General features: G+C 31.6%; 1 protein-coding gene across 1 annotated transcript; it reads right to left on the reverse strand.

Annotated features, from left to right (window-relative positions):
• Positions 1-1525: 1525 nt before the first annotated feature.
• Positions 1526-14963, reverse strand: LOC105335051 (protocadherin Fat 4-like). Its single transcript, XM_066082979.1, has 21 exons — positions 14828-14963; positions 14086-14326; positions 13676-13818; positions 12208-12521; positions 11497-11599; positions 9669-9898; positions 9353-9470; positions 8960-9202; positions 8732-8865; positions 8260-8356; positions 7837-7968; positions 7399-7533; positions 7000-7294; positions 6372-6878; positions 4554-5782; positions 4112-4388; positions 3556-3704; positions 3026-3236; positions 2582-2691; positions 2037-2243; positions 1526-1687 (listed from the first exon to the last, which is right to left on the reverse strand). Exons 1-21 carry the CDS (start codon positions 14871-14873, stop codon positions 1584-1586), a joined length of 5025 nt encoding a protein of 1674 aa, XP_065939051.1. The 5' UTR covers positions 14874-14963; the 3' UTR covers positions 1526-1583.
• Between the last annotated feature and the right edge of the window lie 5495 nt (positions 14964-20458).

Raw genomic sequence — 20458 nt, forward strand, 5'->3', positions numbered from 1 at the left:
TATCAGACCCTCGCCAGATTGACTTTAAAAGAATTAATTCCTTCATTGCATTTTTTTTTTCAATTGATGTTGTGCAAATCATCAGTGTATTTAAAAAAAAAATACATTAACTGTATTTGTATCATTTTCAATTCAATTTTGCAAGAATGAAATTGATATGAATGATCAGTGACAAACAATTTGAAAATATATTGCTAATAATGAATCGTATTGATGGTTTTGATTATTTTAAGTAATTTAGACGTTTAATCAACAAAGACGATCCATTAAGATATAAAAGAAAGCGTTGGAAGATTATCTAATATATCATGCATTTTACAGATAGAGATTAATATTAATTAAAAAGTCTCAGAGCCTATGTGTTATCTTAAACCATAAGACCTGCTATAGTTGTAAAGAAACAGAATGCTGAGTCAAATTCGATCGTATTGCGTCTATTATGCTTAAAAATAAACTATAACTGCAAGACTGAAGCGTCTTATTCATGATAAGAGACATTACTTAATACACTCCTTTTTGAATTTGGGTCATCATAATCACAACAGTGATAAATAAACAGGAAGGTACACTCCAGATAAAAATGTTTTTTGAAGAGTGTTGATCTCGTACATGTTTTAAAACTACGTTCTATTGCAACTTAGAACTACGTTTTTGAAGATTGTTGATCTACATGTTTTAGAACGTAGTTCTAACGTAGTGCGCCGTAAATTGCAACTTTTGAACACTTAATGAACTCTAGGTCGTCCGTCCGAGTTGTTTTTGGATCGGGAGATACATACCTGCAGCTACACACTTAAAGAATAGTAAAAAGGTATTTTTGTAGATTTGATTTTTGGAACGACAGTTTTATTTCAGTTGGAATCTTGGATTACACCAACTTTTTTTGAATGATGAACATGTCTACCCTAACAATTTCCGCTTTTTCTTTTATCAACCAAAAGGCCTTAATCATTTTCTTGGAAATCTTTAGCTGAATGAAATAAACTCATGTGAACAAAATATGACTCAAACCTAGCAGAATTGTGAGTTCTGTATCTAGCTTATAATTCTGCAATTGACGCTTAAATTTTGGTTGATCATTAGAAATGTATCGCTAAATGTTAAATACTTGTACAAAACAAATTAAAGAATGATATGCTGTATATAACTACTCTCTGAGGCTCCCTCTTTATACAATAATTAATGTGAAATCTACATCAATTTTGATAGTTTTTCAGACACGAGTTAATATAAACGACACCGTTAAAAAAGTTTCCATAGTTCTGACACATTTCTGTTGCGGGGATAAAGACATTATCCTATTCTTAAGAAAATAATACAGCAGAAAATTTTCCTGGTTTGTAGTTATTTGTTATTTTTGAATACAGATGAAAATAATGGGTGGGCCTTAGTAAATTAGAATGATGTGCCTGTCAATACTGTAACTTTGATTTTTATAGAAAAAAAAATATTACTTAAGATGCCGGGATAGATATTCAGACCTACTATGCATGCCATTTGAAATTAAAATATGTTAACAAGCAACTAAAAATGTTTACTTTATTGTTTTAAGGTATATTATAAGCGATGTCTTAAACATTTATTCAATAGATTCCACTATCTTCAGATGGTCGACTTCCGTCTGTTGGCGATCGTATCCACTTTCTATCTCTAGTATCTGGGTCCTCCTCGTACACCCATCCTGTTACTAATAGAGTTACTTTTTCATTAAAACGAAAACTTACATAACGACTCACGTGATATTAATTATAAGTGCTATAACTGTATGTAGAAAACAATATTAATAAAAAGTGATTTAAAATTTTAATTAAAAAATGATGCAGGTAAATATCATAGGTAAATTCTGTTTTCATGACTTGTTACAGTTCACAATAAACATTAATAAACTTCTTAAACTGGTTAATACCGTTGAAAATCAGAAAATAAATATATATTTCATTAAATGTATGTTTTTCATTGTCTTTAACAACTGTATATTTTTCCTTTTCGATTTAAATATTTCATCAGATTTGTTTACTAAAGCTACTAATACATACCTATGTCATAACCACGTCTCATTTTTCTGCCATCTTCCACCCCTGTGTTTAAAGCTAATTTTGGGGTCAGTGTTTCTATCAGCTGTTGGGATTTCTGATGGTCAGGAAATGATTCCGTTTTCCAGATATTTTCAGGACGATTGTAGGAAGATGTCGGTATGTAGGGTCCAGAAACTTGTTTCGTAGTCACATGAGTAAATGAGTTTTCTGTAGCCATGTTATTAAAAACACCAATTTAAATCTTTTAATTTCTTATATGTAATTAAAGGACTTTATTATTGATAGACGAGTTCAAGTAATTGACCCTTCGACCCATTTTTTTAAGTAAAGGTAAAATGTACGATTTCTCACACAAGCAAAAGAGCTCTTTTAATAATAAATACAACTTTAAACTTAATCTTTATGAGTTAAATCGTAATATTTGTCTACTGATTAGCCTAAAATTATAGTAAGATTATTTTTGTTTGCATACATTATGTTGAAAAATTGTCCCTCTTCTTCTTAAAATAAGTGGAAGAAAAATTCTGATCATTTACAAAACCTACCAGAAACATTCTCGTCCATTTCATTCATTTGATTGTTTTGGTCTGCATTTTTGTCTGTTTTCTTGTGACTATCTTTCTTTGACATCAATGAGTGTTCTTTTGTCGTTTGCCTATTTTTTTTTCAAAAAGAAACCTCTACCAATGAAATATCGGTATCCTGAATAGTATATCAAACCATTGAAAGGCTGATAAACATATAATTAAAGTTTGTAATAAATTTCTGAGCAAAAAGTAAACCATATTCAAGGAGTGTCATTTTTGGATTTTGTAATCTTATTATTCATATATCCTCTTCAATGAATTATCTCATTATTCATATATCCTCTTCAATAAACGTTTAAAAACAGATTAAAATTTCTTACATAAAAATGTTGCCGTACAATCGTATTAAAGCTGTATCTTTTTCACACCAGCATGTAATCCTAAATCAAGTTGGATACTTACTTATTTCGTTTGCACCACCTCCTTCTCCAAGCACAGTAGATCAGAATGATGGTTGTGATAGCTAGAAGCGCCAGCAGGGGCAACGACAATCCTAGCGGAAGTGCCAAGACATCGGTGCTGTCTGACAAACGGGATACAGTTGGATCTGGATAAACTAGATCTGATCCATACTGGACTACTTTAATCACAGAGAAATCTCCCCATTTCTTACCTACATAGCAAAAGATGTAACTTTTTTTTATAAAATAAAAATAAAAACGCTCAATACTCACTCAATTTTTTCTATCTAAGACATCATTTCATTTTGGAAATTCTGAAAAATTCATTCGACAATCAGAACCAGTTAATTCAACCGTATGATGTGTTTAATAATTCTAGCATTCAACACAGTCATCATGTACATATGTATATATCAAATGTTTGCAGATAACATTTTTATTTTCATACTTGCAAATTTGCAAGAGACCTTTACAAATTTTTTTTCTTCTAGGTGATATGCATGAGATATTTATATAAATATATTTGTTTACCATCAATATCCACTGTTGGTCTGTTGTTTTGGTCTAGTTGCAAAACAGGAAGGAATTCACCATTTGTCACAAAAACCTTTTCTATGTTTAAATACTTGACGTCGTTGGTTTCATTATTTTTTACTGCATACACGTAAACCACTATGTATCTGAAATAAGAAATTAGATGTTGCAATGTTGTTTTGCAAAAAGTAAAGGTGCGTATCACCATCATTATACTGTATTGAAATCATTCGAAGGTAAAAATCGTGAGCCGTGCCTTTTGAAATAAAAAAAAATACACCACCTCCTTCCTCCGCCCCCCCCCCCAAAGACCACTATTCTGATTATCAGTACATATATTAAATATATTCAAAATGCTTTGAATGAGTCCATATCCACAGAAATTGGATATATATTAGTCATTTTAAATAGATAATATACGTTTAATTAAAAAAATAATAATAGACAATTAGAGCTTAAAATATTATAAACGACATATTTTTTCGATATTTGTATTTATTTTTAAGATCAGAGATCAAAAATTATTTTTTATCATTCATATTTCTGAACTCACGTGTCTTTTTCCTGTATGCACCATTTTCTGACATAAGCATTGGGATAAAATTTTGAGAGAGCTTTCTCTATTCTGTTTAAAAAGTCGAGTTCCTTTTGAAAATAATCAGTCAATGTCATGTCCAAATGAAATACTATGACTGAGAGATCCGGGTCAAATCGATCAATTCGAACCGTGGCAGGATCTTTAGAAAAAAGGAACGGATCTCCATTGTCACGTCCATTTATTTTGATGATGTATTTAGAGAGCAACATATCGGATTTCACAGTAACCACGCCTAAAGAGAAATGAAAAAGTCGTGAAAGTTTTAATGTTATACATTTTAACATATGCGACTTTGTAAGGAAAAGTTAGCACCTAGTAAAGAGTATGCCTTTTCTCTTTATAAAATTGTTATATATTCATTCTCACACTACTGTATCAATATAGAAAATATATTCACCAAGTTGGGATACAAAAACTGGCAGAGAAGCGTCGTTTTCATTGATGTGATAGTTGATAGCGGCATTACGTCCGATGTCGGCGTCGGTGGCACTCACGGTAGTTATAACAGGGTCACACATATTTATAGACGACGCTTCTGTATTATAAAACAAGGGAGAGATCACTGGAGGGTTGTCATTTACGTCTTCAATTTGTATGTTTACTTTGACTTCTGATGACAGTGAGGGCACTCCACTGTCCCTTGCAATAACAGTTAGCGTGAAATATGGATACACCTCTCTGTCAACCTTTCGTCGCAGAAAGATATTTCCTGTCTGACTATGCACCCCAAAGTATAGATTAGATCTTAAGGCCTTTTCCGACGTCGTGTCAAGCTCGTATGCTAAGACTGCATTTATTCCCAAGTCGTCATCAGATGCCCCGGCAGACAGAAAGTTAATCCCAGTTGTCTGATTTTCAAAAATAGTTGTTGAATAAAATGGCCGATTAAACACTGGAGCGTTATCATTGACGTCCGTGATTATTATATTGACTGTAACATCCGACGATAGAGAAGGTGTCCCACCATCTTCTATTCTTAAACTAAAAATGTATTTTCTCTCCAGTTCACGGTCTAATGTTCCGGTAGTGAAGATGCTTCCATCATCTTGGTTGACCTTAAAATGAGTTTCTGATCCTCTCCAATACGTTGAAATGGAAAATGCTAGTTTTGAATTTATTCCTAAATCCTCATCTAATACTGAAATTGTCCCTACATGAGTATCTATTTCAGCGTTTTCACCTATTGAAAATTCGAAAGAAAAATGTGAAGGCTTCGGAGCAACATCATTAACATCGGAAACATGCACTGTGGCAGTCACTGTTGTTGATCGAGGAGGATTTCCATTGTCAGAGACCTTGATTGGTACTTCATAAAAGTCTTGGGATTCTCTGTTTAGCTCTGAAGCCGTCTGTACGGTACCTGTATTTTCCTCTATCTTGAAGACTGAATTCATTTCAGGTGACACAATTTCATACCTCAGTTTACCAAATGCTTCCCCGTCAGCATCAGAAGCATCTATACTAAATACAACGTGGTGCAATGGAACATTCTCAGGAACAGTAGCAATGTACGTTCCTTTAACGATGGGGTCATTGTCGTTGACATCGGTGATATCTATTTCTAACGTCAACGTTCCCGTCAACCGTGGGGATCCATTGTCTGTTGCCGTGATAAGCATCTCATATCTAGATAGAATATAAAATAGCAAAATCAATTTATCAAGATTAAGGACTATGTAGCCATATAAATTTTATTTTAAAGCCGCAATTTCCCTCGAAAATTTTCAACATGATCATGCAGAGTAATATATTGTATACTTATAGGGACGCAGTTTTAAACAAAGTGCATTATGAATGAACTTCATCAAAGCTTACTAATATGGATTGCGAACATGCTAAACAACTTTTTTGGTTATTATATCTTGGTAAAAGATATGTTCAAAAGTTTTTAAAAATTGAAAAACATTTATATTTATAACAAACATTTTCGATTGTATATGTTTTTTGCTACAGGAAGTATCTCTTTCTTCCACAAAAAAGTATAGCTCAGTGTACATGCTAAATAAGGGTTTAATGCCTAAAATTTAGACTCAGTGATTTAAACAAACAGAAAATACATGGAATAACCTTTTTGATATTATTTTTTATATATTTACATTGATCAATTCTCAAGTATTAAACATTTAAAATAATACGTATGAAACAAAATATATTGGATACATGTATATATTGATTATAAATACAGTAGATTAAAAAGGTGTAAAAAAGGCACTACCTTTTAGTTTTTTCCCTGTCCAAATTATTAGAAACCTTCACAACACCAGTGAGAGAATCCACTGTAAAAGGTATGTTTGACGTTGACTTATAAACGACCATGTTGTTATCATCAACAGATGAGTCCTTGTCATAAGCATAAACTCGAGTTACGGTTTGTCCAACTTGTGTATCTTCTGAAATTCTCTCTTTTTGTTTAAGACTTAAAAAACTTGGCGCATTGTCATTTTGATCTAAAACATGGACAATAACCGTGCACACACTTGACAGCGAGGGAGATCCAAGGTCCGAAGCTTCAATCAACAAGAGCGCAGACCGTTGTGATTCATAATCTAATTGCGCATTAAGAGTAATAATACCAGTGTTGGCTTCAATATCAAACTGCAAATTCTCATTTCCTTTGACAATGCTGTATTGAACTTTTCCATTCGTATCTCCAATGTCTGGATCCTCTGCAGACACAATTCCAACTGTAGTGCCTGCCAATTTGTTTTCTTCGATGGAAAATCTAAAATTCATAAAACTTAAAGTTAAAGCGATAGAAGCACCGCGTTTTATATATTCTTTTTTATTAAAATGAATAATCAGCTTAAAATGACATTAGATTTAAATATATATATATATATTACTCATATTTGGGATTTTTGAATAACGGCATTTCATTCACATCTTCAATCGTCACCAAAACAGTTGCTGTGGAAGTAAACTGTCCATCGGAAGCCATAACTAGGATATCTATGATAGGCGCTTCTTCTCTATCGACCTGGGTTCTAAGTCTGATAATTCCTGTCCTTTGGTCAATCATAAATTCCGGATAGCTTCCAACAAAAGAGTAGGTCAAAGGATTGTTTTCTTCATCAGTAGCAGACACCACAGCAACATGTGTTCCTGTTCTATCAGATTCTCTGATAGTACTTATCACCACTGAAGAAAAAAAGTGGACATTGATTATCCCTCTGTTCATTTCTGATTTAACATCGTAAAAATGTGACCAGGAGATGTCAGTAATGTGACATTATATACAATACCGCCATTGAGGAATTTGGGAACACTCTCGTTTTCATCAATGACATTAATTGTAAATCTCATCGTGTTAGATAGTGATCCATCGGTTACGTCTATAACAATACTGTAAAATGATGTAGTTTCAAAGTCCAGTCGACCTACAATTATTCCATTACTAAAGTCACGATTGTTAGGTAAAATGCATGAACTCTAAACAAAATAATAGTCGTACAGAAGCCGGTCATTGTAATGAAAAAGTTTGATCGTGATCAAATGCATACTTATTATTTATTTGAGAAATATATTCTTGAACTATGGGTTAATTTCAAAATTCTTTATAAATGCATAAGTTTCGGAGAGCAAAAATGTTGAATAAATAAATCTTGGTTAAAATGTTTTTATTTCAGGGTCAAACTTGTAACAAAATTCTCTTTCAAAAGATAAACATGTATTTTGTATACCTTTCACTTTAAGTCTGTTTTGTGCATCTATATCGAAAGCGCTTTCATCGGGGGACTGGATAAGTGAATAAGATAATAGATTGTTGTCTAGATCTGTACATTCAAAATCAGGAATCACTATGTCACCAACGGCTACAATATATATTATCTATGTGTTAGAAAAACAATGGCAACAAATACAACGTACCTATGTAGATAAATATTTATTTATATCACTTGAGATCATACTTATTCAGTTGCTGTTCTGTACTTAATAGTTAGATAACGCAAGAGCTTCACACTATTTAAATAATGTCCACAATAATTGAATGATTAGATAATGTGAGAACATAATTTTTTTTAAATTGAATGTTTATGCTAGCGATTGATTTGATAAAACGTTGCAATGTGATATAACAAAATCATATAATCTATTGTTCATACCAGCATTTTCCGACACAGAGAATATCCCCGTAGATTGTACACAAAAAGGGGCGTGGTCATTTTCGTTGTCAACGTTGACAACAACCGTTCCTGTACCCTTCATAAATAATATCATTGAAAAATCATAACTAACAACAGGGAGATATTTTAAAAGAAATGATCTAAAAAAAAAATAGGGATGATATAACTTTAACCACAAATTTAATAAAAAGGCATCTACCAAATCAATTATATTTAGATCCTGTCAGATCTTAGTTTGAAGAGTGTACAATAATTCAAGTCGATTTTAAAATTTTATTTTCTGCATATCTACATTTTCGTTAAATTCAAGTACACAAAACGCAAAATTAACATACTATGGATGTTTAGACACTATAAAAAAAGTCTTCAATTGTAAAAAAAAAAAAAAAATGGAATCAAATACGCCAATCACAAAATACTTCCTAGGTGCATATGATTTGTTTTTACTCACAAAATTCCCACTGCTGTCTGTAACTTTCACAACAATTATATACTGCTGGATAGTTTCAAAGTCTAAAAACTCCGTGAGTGATATTTTTCCTGTGTTTTTGTCAATGTAAAAGGTGTTTGGTTCTCCGTTTGGTACTGTTGGGGTAAAAAATGCATGTGCGTTTCAAATATTTCAATCATAAAACATTGATAAACTATGGTTTATGCATAACACAATCTTACAATTTACCGTTAATTATCTGATATGACATCACGGCATGTGGAGGTGCATCCCTGTCGTCTGCTATATATGTGATAACGTTGGAACCGATTGGTGCTATTTCGCTAACATTCACTGTATAGCTTGGTGCAATTGGTGAAAACTCATTTACAGGCGCCAACTGTACTAAAACCCATACCATGGTTATGTGAATGCCGTCCGAAACTTCTATAGACATATAGTACGATGTCAGTCCTTGGTCATAGTCCAATACTGCACAACAATAGGAGACATTGATGGGTAAATAAAAAAAAATAAACTGTGATTTGAATATTTATGTTTTAAATTTTACCTAAGGATAATTTTGGACATAACATTATTGAAAAGTGTTTTTTTTTAAATAATTATTTTGAATGTAGGTACCATCAGCAACATTGATATCCCCTTGCAAGGTGATTTGAAAGTCGCCATTGTCACCAGATGAAATCTGGTAAGTTAGAACTGTTCCTTGGTCATTATCTGTACAACTGAGCGATACTATCTAAAAATTAATTAATTTGTTATTGTTAATATTTTATAAGGGAAAAATATAAAGCTTCTATGAGTAATCAAAAGAAAGAGATAGATAAACAGATAAATAGATAGATAGATAGATAGATAGATAGATAGATAGATAGATAGATAGATAAAACAAAAGATAGATCAATAGATGGATAAATGACTGGATAAATAGCGTTACCGAAGAACCAACTGGCATATCTTCGTTGACTGTGACGTTATTTTCTGTCTGTGTACATACGGGTACGTTGTCATTGACGTCAGTTACTGTGACGTTTACAACAGCCGTAGATGAGAGACCTCCGTCTGAAGCTTCTACTGTGACGTAATAAGATTTCTGAGTCGATTCGAAATCTAAAGGACGCTTAAGGTATATTCTTCCTGTTGTCTGACTTATCAAAAATGTGTCATCTAATTAAAAAAAAAATTCGCATGACTTTTAAAAAATATGTCTCTTTGCATGATAAGTTCTTATTTAGTTCATTTTCAGTTGCTAGAACAACCGTTGTGAGGAGTTTTTTTTAACGTGAATAATGTTAAAGAGTGGGCACCAATATGTGCTTTTTTGGGAGAAAAATTTAAAAAAAAAGGAAATTGTCATATTTTATCTAAAAAATAATAGTATTGTTCACTGATGTGACATTTTATCATTTTAAAATTGAGGTTTATGGGGTATAATTGAATTCAAAATTTATTCATTAAGAATGAAATTCATCAAAATATAAATCATCAGAGCTAAAGAACGACAAATATTTTTGTTATTTTGTATGCTTAAATTATCTTCCCTAATTCATTCATTTCATTTTATTTAATGACTTCAAATCTAAAATTTGCACCGTTAATCCTTTTCCAGATTGAAGATTATAAATATAAAAATAATCTTACACAAAACCATGGGTAAGGCTTCAGCAAAAATACGTTTAAAAAGACGTTTTAATGTCAGATTAAAAATGTAAGTATTCGAATATTTACTCTACCTTTCAATTAAAAAACGACAAAATATATACAATATCATATGTTTTACAAAAAAATTCATTGATGCGCAAAACTAGCGTCGTTTCATAATCAAATTTTGCAACTGAACACTAATAAATCAGTAAAATTTATAAATGTTCCCAATATTGGTTCGTTATGAAAAGAAACCCAGGGCAGACATGTCTCTAAACACATAACGTGCAAGTATATATTACAGCCGAAAAAAACCAGGTTTCTCTCTTCATGTAAGCTGTCATGTAAACTTTCAATCACAATCTCTGCATCGTTCATTTACTGAAATAATTCTTTTAGTTCATTCTCATCAATAAACGAACAACTTTTGACTAAAAATAAACCCTGTAAATGACCTTTAATTAACAGGAAGTCGAGTACTCATTATTGCTGTCTATATCGTTTGGACATTTGTTTTAGTAATTAATCGATAAAACGGCCAAAAGTTTAAACAGAATCTATCAACGTAGGATAAGGTGTAGGATTATAACATTAAAAATTATATCATAGACGCAATTCAATTATATTATAAACAATATTTTTTTCGATGTCCCTTCAGCCACAAGTAAACATATGAACGGAACACGTGCTCATAAGTGAACAGTAAAAATAGAGTAAAAATTGTGTAATAGAATTGGTATCTTAGATATTTTTGTCACATAACGATGAAAATATTGTTCGAATTTGGACCGGAGCAAAAATACCCTGTCATAAAATTGAATTAGAAATCAAACATTCAGTGGTCATGTCTCGGCTTACCTTTATTATTATGAGTTCAGAGATGTTTGAAGTAAATTTTCGTCGTTCTCATCTCTTAGTGTTTTAAGAAATTGTGTTATTTTTGTAGCCGTATGGAGATTTTTTATCTTTAACCTTTGTGATATATCAAGAAAGACTCAGTATTTAATTTAATATCAATTTCACCTCACAGAGATGTTACCAAAAAGATAAAGTAGAGAACTTTAACATTTTAATAAACACGATATAATCAGGATTCAAATGTAAGCATTCACCCTTTTTACCTTTTCCTAGTAGTTTATACGTTACATGTCCGTGGGGTCCCGCGTCATCGTCCACAGCGGTCACAACGGAGATATTCGTACCCACCAAGGTGTCTTCTGGTATCTGGGGAGAGATTGAAATCATGTAGAACAGTTTAACTGGTAAATTGATCCGTGAACATAACAGAATAACAGAGACAAATGGAGTTTAATAACAAGACTACTTTTAAACTCTGTCCCAAAATATCCTCGATACACATTTTGCTTATTTGGATGATAATCATAAATACCTCAGGGTTAAAACGATGTTTATGAAAAATTATGAAAAATTTCCTCCACGGTTTCTCTTTTGAACACTCCTCTTGCTTATATGGTTTCAATTCACGGCTAAAAAAAGTGTGGTGTCTACGGAGAATTTGTATTGAAACAGACCCAATGCGAGGTATTTCGAACGATTTGCAAATGGAGAAAAAGATCTCAACAATCCCCGTTAGAAATCAGATTTATTTCTTGAGAGAAATGATAATGTGTGAATGAAATTTTCCCTGACATTTATTTCAATTTCACTTATTTCATAAGTAGAGGTATTTTTATTAAAACTTGCCCAAATGTGCTGCATAAATATATCGGGACAGACTATAAAAAAAATGATAATCGAGGTTTTTTTTAACCCATTAATGTTTTCTAAAACTGAACTTTACAGAATTGTAATTCTAAATAGAATATACTTACACTTATGTATATCGGCCTATTTTGAATAGTCGGTACGAACTCGTTCACAGGTTCAATATTAACTTCAACTGTCATTGTCCCTGTTCTACGAGAATCACGGGTTGAACTATCAATACCAACAATGATAAGAGTGTATGTTGTGTCACCAGTGTCGTAGTCAATGACGTTATTGGTAGTGACGATTGAATCACCCACTATTGTAAACTTTGCGTCTGCGTCATCTCCTGACTCAATCAAAACTTGAGAACAGCCATCCTGTGCCCCTATGGGCTCTTTATCTTCATCAGTACAGGTGAAGTTCGATAGCAGACTATCTACAGAATAAAATGATGTTAACATATTAATAATATCATGGGACAGATTTTTAAGGTGAATACTCTTTGAAAAGCAAAACGGTACATATAAAAAAACTACTTTTTTATTATTCAACTATTTTTACAGAAAAAAAACCATTATATGATAAAGTTTAAAAAAATACTTCCCAATATAAATAATTTCTAATTACATGTAGCTCTTATCCAAACGAGGTTTCGAGAATAGTAGGATAATATTTTTTATTATAAAAGATGATATACTGATCATGAACTCAATGTATGTTTTACCATCATTTGTCTGATTTTGCTAAGTAAAAGCAACGTTTTATTATTTATTAAAATTTTTATATTTAATGCGAACTGGCTTATTATATTTCAAACACCTTTTTTAGAATAAAAATTTATCGTAATTTATAAATATTTTTAGAGACAACTTTACTTTTTATAACCCTGGCGTCTAACAAAAAATCTTACCAAATACACAAACCAGAGTCCAGATAATGACATTTTAAGAAAAGGTTCTTTTGGGCATCTAATATTATGCTTATTTTTAAAATTCAGTTTACATATTATAGCATTGAATCATGATTTTTTGAAGTATACACTCTCATAACTGCCGCGGTGTGTGCATACAAATTGAGAAACGCGCGTTAGCGCGTTATGAAAATTTGTATGCATACACCGCGGCAGTTATGAGAGTGTATACTTCACAAAATCATGATTTAATGCTTATATTTACATTTTTTTAACTTCTTGCCTTGTCTGCAAATGTGAATTATACCTTAAAATTCCGATCTTATCCTAAGGGTAAGTTAATATTAATGGAAGAGCCACAGTAACAGCCACAAGCGTGAACTTTGATTTTCGCTTGTGACGTTGCAGTTTACAGCGTTCAACGTTTGTGACGTCATAATAAAACTCGTCAATTTGACCTTTGACTACTTGTTGCATTTAGAGGCATTTGAAGATCACAGAATTTAATGGGAAAACACAGTAGAATGTAAATATATTTGTTTGTACCCACAGCTAATTTTTTGTCTGAAAAAGCTTCAATTACCTATGATATATACTACTAAAAAATGCGCTATTTTAGATTGATTGTTCAACAGTTTTTTTTTCTCTTAGATGAAAAAAAACCAATTAAAATTTCTTACTTCCTTGTAAGCCCTCTTTTAATGTGACAACTCGGAATAATGGTTCGAAAACGGGAGTGAACTCGTTGACAGGGAGGACATTGATTGTCAGAGGTCCGCATTTATCCCCAAACTGCAAGTAATACTTCCCTCTTTCCGTAATCCTGTTAAACATTTATTTATTTTTGTTGTAACAGACAGTGAAACAAGTTTTGTAATTAAGAAAATCAAACCAACAAATATAAATGTAACAGTATAGAAATTAGTAAATTAAATCAGGCTTACGATTGTTTGAATGATTACATTGTTTATTTTGTAAAACTGCATTTTAAAAAATCAAACCTAAACAAGGTCAAGTGTAAAAAAAACAAATGCAATTTTTCAAAATTACGTATATTTATATATTCCTTTATTGTTAGCATTTCACTAACCATAAATTGTTGAAATTATATTGTCGATCTGTCTCAAAGTCTAAAGATTGAGCGATATAAAGATTTATCCCTTCAATATCAAATGGTGGTATAGGATCTTCTGAAACACCGACAAGTATATCTCCATCTCGATCCACGCCTTGAAATTTGTAAAGTGTAACAGATACAGCTGTGTCTTCTGTTATAACCAAAGTCTCTCCGCTAGCTGCCGGCCTGTTACAGAAAGGTCGGGCCGATTCTCCTTAAATCAGAAACCATACAAGTAAATAAAAATATTATTAAGAGGAATTCTAAAGATTAATAAAAAATGATTAACATTCATTGGTGAAAAATTTATTTTACACCACGTTTGTTTTTATGTTAGGCCTTTAACAAAACTGAACAAAATTTATTTTGCAAATTTATTTTGCAATGTTTGACAAACAAGTTCTACAACTCATCTCAATAACTCTCTTTAACATGAATGTTAATGCAAGGGGGTCATTGATGTGGTAGGAAGCCGCACTACCCGGAGAGAACCCACGTGTTTATTTCAATATATGGGGGACTACCATACCCTTCCACCTACAACCCCTGCTGATCACGAGGATTGAACTCTGATCGCAGCATTGAGAATTGTGTACCTTGTCACGAAACTACTGGATAAACTTTTGATAGACAAGTACAAAATTATTTGCAAATATACAACATGCCTTTAAAAAATTATTTCAAACACAAAACGTTTGAGTAAACAATAACTCACCAAAATTGATTAACACTCCGCAAAATAAAACATACAGTAGAAACATTTGTTCGGTCTGCAATATCTCCCAATATGTAGCAATGATTAATATTACACATTGAAATATTGTTGTGTTTAAGCCGAGTAGAAAATGTGAAGTTTACGTCATCAATTTTGATAAGCAATGGTATAATTTTCAGTTCAATTCAAAGTGTGTAAAGATCTGATATCAGTTTTAAAAGCAAAATGAGTTTTTTTTTTTTAAAAGGTGATGGAATTTAAAAACAAAAAAAGCGCCTCACCTGTGCTAGTTTTATTACTCAACAAGAAGTGGTCTTGTATATACCCTTCTTGTCTTTTAATTTTAAAAATACCTTAAATAGAACCAATGTTCTACAAATAACGCAATATATCTACCTTATCTACGTATTGTTTAAAATATTAATTAATGCAATTACATTATATAATCTAACTTAAGTTAGTCAGTATTTAGAGTAATGTTACACTAAATATCGGCATGTTTTAAGTCAATTATTTCCTGAATTAAACGTGTTGCAACACCTAATAAACTACTATTATCATTACAAAACGACAACTAATTCGTTAGCTTTCAGGAGTATAGGTCGTTAAAACAATAGACATTAGCCAAAAATTATCAAAATGTTAATATTTAAAAGGTGCGACCTTTAGGCCGAGCGCAAATTTGTATGTTTTGAAACGCAGACATAACAATCTACATGCCAATTCAAATCATAAGCCAGAGTTAAACTTAACATCGCGTGCTCAGTCTACATTATGACGTCATGCTTTCTACGTAAAACGTAAAAGTTTTGTCTTCGAAGACATGTACGGGGTTCCGATATTTTTATTTCTTTTTTCAATGCTTTTTTTTTTCGTAAATTATTAAATTTTTCTATTTATATTTTTTTCATTGTCTTAAAGATTGGTTCCTTGATTTTAATGTTTTTATTTTCAACCTCATAATTTTGACATGCGTGAAACTAGTCTTATTTTCTGAATAAAGCACTGTTAACTTATCTGGTTTGCAAAGTCAATCATTAATTACATTCCATGGTAAACTTCGTAAATTTTATTAGAGTTAATGGACAATAAACGTAGAAAAGCACAACTTATCTAATGAATGAGTTAACTTTGTCGAACAAAATGGCGACCAATATGGCGGCACCCGCGAGTCGGAAAGAAATGTTTAAGCCCTTACTACCCCCGATTCAACTTTTATTTTTCACTGAATTTATTATATATACGTATTACCAATAAGCATAACTTCGCTGGATTCGCCCGCCTTTCGCTGCGCTTGTTATAAAATCAATTTAAATTATGTCGATTGTAGACATCCATTTATTGGAGTGATCTAGTAAAACTCTTTTATATTTTATTTAAAGAATGTGCGTCTTTAAAAGAAAAATATGTATATAAAACCTTTTAAAATCAATAAAAACACATTAAATGCCTTATGGTTCTGAACAAAAGGTTTTTGGTGGAAAACACTTTCGATAATATATTTCAAATATGGCATTGACAATTGTACTTTCATTAGATAAATTTTTAAAAGAATAGCAATCAAAACTATTGGAGGTAGGTTTTTTTTAAAAGTACAAATGTCTTAAAAAAGTTTCCTGATGTGTTAGCTTAACAATGCATCTTAAGATATTTAGAAACTTTGCATATTTAAATAACCAACAAAACATAATGTGAAAAATTTACAATGTATATTGTTATCTCATAATCGGTACATTCCAGTATCAAAACTTTATGAAACACCTATATTTTCCTTTATTTGTATTCATTTGAACATTAGTGCTATCAAAATTTTGTAGATTTTAAATGAATAAACATTATTGTATTTTGTGCTCTAATTTTGTGTCATTATGAAATATGTTTAATATCAATAGATAAATATAAATGACTGCAATATTCATAAACGAGATTAAATTTCACAAATGCGTCTATTTGGAAGATAATATAAAATGAAAGCTTCCCTTATATACTGAAGAGAAAAAGCAATTTTTGTGTATGTGAAAAGCTGTAAAAATTCACCTTTTCGTTTCTACATTTACTTTTTGTTAAATATTTCATTGTATTGTACCTTATTGTGTATGTGAAAAGCTGTTAACTTTTGCCTTTCTGTTTCCAAATTTACTCTTTGTTATATATTTTATTGTATGGTACCTTACTATGTATGTGAAAGGCTGTAAAATGTTACCTATTCGTTTCCACATTTTCTTTTCGTTATATATTTTATTGTAGTGTACCTCATTTTGTATGTAAAAAGCTTTGAAATACGCATCCAAAACGTTCTCATTTCCAAACAGACTTAATCCTACCGTAAAAACATCAGTTTATATTTAGCTATCTTGTGTTTGTATCTGATCTCACCTTTTCTTCGTTTGGAACGTCTTATGTACACGGTGCAATTGTTGCAAACTTTGTTAGTTTCAAAAACTAATCAAATGTTGATTTGATTAGTAGTATTTTGCTACTGTGTATTTTTTATCGTTGATTGACCGGTTAGCAGTAAATGCTACTCCTCCATGAAACCTGATCCTTCTTCTCATTTTTGTAGAGGTTCCTATTTGCTCCTCTCATAATTTTCCTTTGGACTTCTGATTTAGAACACTGTCCGCTATCGCCACATTTCGTTGTTAAGATTTGCATTAGAAAGTAGTTAGTCGAAATTATACATATATTTCATATACACAGGATGAATCTCTGCCATTCAATGAAAGGTGACTGAAAGGTAAATGAAATGTGACTGAATGGCATATGTGTGCCATTCAGTCACCTTTCCAGACCATTCAGTTATCATTCAGTTGACTGAGTGGCAGAGATGTATCCTGTGATAATTCTAGATGTAAAAAAAAGTTATGAGTATTGGCTTGCTCCAGGTTTTAAAAAATCAGATTTATAAAATTTTATAAAAATCCACTAGAAGTATTTTGAATATGATTAAACTTATACACGTTTTATATCAAGCAGATTGACTGAGTGAATTTCAAAATAATTGTATCAGATGACATTGAAAAAAATGAATTTCAAATTAAAGTTTTGTTTTTCCTAACAAATTTTTTCACCTCACTATGTAAAAAGTGTCAACCAGGTAATACCGCTCCTGCGTCTTTTAAATGTAAGGCCAAATTTAGTGCAATAATAGAAGTCGAGCAAATATCTCATAGAAGCTACAAGATGTTTTTCTACTGTCCTGTCTTAAACTGTCTTAAACTTCCACATTGTGGCATACCTTCTTCCAAATTAAGCGTTTTTATAATTTCTAAACCTAAATCAAATTTTAGCCGATGATCGAGCGGGATACTTTCTCTAATCGACTGTTGAAGAAACACGATCGCCCGACACTAGTATCGGACGACGCAGAGCATTAGTACACTGATTTACTCAAAATTTTGAATCTTTATTAGCCTATGAATTGTCGCTCAATAATCAAACGTTGAACCACAGATTGATTATCACTATCAGCTAATAATCAGTAAAAATCCCCAAACGCTGAGTTTTCACCTGTAACAACGTTGGCATCGCTTCAATTTATTGACGCTCGGCCTCCGCTTATCGAGAGAACTGTTTAATATAATCAGTATACTATCAGTCGTCTGTCAGCTGATTTACCAGAATCGTCCAACAAAGAAAATGCAGATGAATTTTTTTTTTTATCGTAACTGAAGTAAAACTGTAGAAATAATACTTGACTTCAATGACATGTACAACTTGTTCACACTATCTAATAGATAAAAATTGTTAGTACTAGCATGATGACCAGTCGTTTTTTGGTCAGTTTTTGGTCTTCAATCGGTGTCCGCCAGTCGACATCAATGAAAAACCCAAATCCCTGATGTTAACCAAATGATGGCAGACATTACATACTGTCTACCGAAAGTTCTTAAAACATTTACATTTAAAGTATTGCGTGTAAGTGCATTTTTTTAGACCATGCATGCAAAATAAAATCGTGAACAAAGAAAGTGTAAACATATAAGCAACGTGCACATATTGTACAAAAATTGCATTAGCACTTCCCTACCATTAAGACATGAATAAAATTATATCATAACTTTAAAAAAAATATCTTTAGCTAGAGCAAAATAAACAACAAAAATGAGATTTACGTTACAGTCAAATAATGAAATTCATTACAAAAAAAACATCAAAACAAAATACACCATTTGAAATTCTTTATATCTTTTAAATCAATCGGTATTTGAGCAGTGTCTTTACACTTGAAGTGGTCAATTGAATTGCGCTATGTGTAGCAGCGGCTGCCACAAGAAATGTACGCCGTTAAACAATCATCTACACAATAGGGATTGCAACACGATAGGAGACAAATCGAAATACACTTTGAATGTTTGTTGTCACATTCACATTGACAGAGAGTTGAACATCCATTACACAGGTTTACTAGCAGAAACAGAGTTACCAGAAAAACTAGAGTCTTCATCCTTCAAATCAAAATAAATCATGATATAAGTTAAGGATTGTGATAATTTGGAGCCATTTAAAAGGATGCTATACTACTCTATATTTCCACTAACTTACTTTTTATCTGCTTCTTTAGTTAATCCTTGTTTCTGTATCTGAGTGTAAACACTTTATTTTTTCTTTATTTATACCTAACTTGCTTGTCGTTTGGAAATCCCTAGAGACGCATGGCAATAATTATATAATCATCACTCACTACCTGTTCTTTTTTTTGAGTCATCAGTCTCTATTTAAGAACATGTAATTAATTTAAAGCATAATCTGTCTTTATACACTTACTTAAATAATCAATTTCGCCTCAAATTGAATCAAGATGACATGTACGATATTTTCACATTGAATTCGTAAAAATATACATCGTCTTTTGTTTCTATCATATTTGCACACTTGGCTATTTCCCTCTAACTATTCTAAAAATCGATCAAACAGATGTAAAACAATATATTGCCTTTAAGAAAAATAGCCCCTTATACTTGCAAAGAGTATTATTCATTTTTAATGAGAATACTTGTCAGATGTCAGGAAAAAGTATTTGCAATTTTAAAAGCAATCTCCAAACTGAATTCTCATTTGAAGGAAATAATTGAAATTGTTTTATGTACACTATTTCCAAAACTGTGACAATTCCCTACTCAGATTTTTTCAATAGAGACGCATTTTCCTGGATAACAAATCTGACTTCCGTGATGTGATCGATGTTTCAATTTATCTTCAAGCGTCAAACAATGTTTGTGCAATATATCAAAAATCTGTATAACAACGTTTTACAAACATTATCGTTACAAAAATATGTCAATTGGTGCGTGCTTTGTCACTATATATCGATGGCCTTTGAGTGCACTGAAACCTGCTGAACGATTTGACTTAATAAATCGGTTTTATAAAGTTAGATCGTGATCTGGTTTTGTTAAATGCAGCATGGAAACAATCCGAATTCTTAAGACATAAAAAATATATAAATCAATGGTTGAATATAAATACATATAATTGCCAGTGCGTCTATGCTATAAAAAATTGTTTGTGATGATTGCTAAAGTTTTTTAAGACACAAATCTGAAATCTTAAAGTTCTATGAAGAAATGACAATAATACACCGTCAATCATCTAAAAATCCACAAAACGAAATACAAATTTAAAGCAGAG

The sequence above is a fragment of the Magallana gigas genome, chromosome 4 (genome assembly GCF_963853765.1).
Source record: "Magallana gigas chromosome 4, xbMagGiga1.1, whole genome shotgun sequence".
Lineage (NCBI taxonomy): Eukaryota > Metazoa > Mollusca > Bivalvia > Ostreida > Ostreidae > Magallana > Magallana gigas.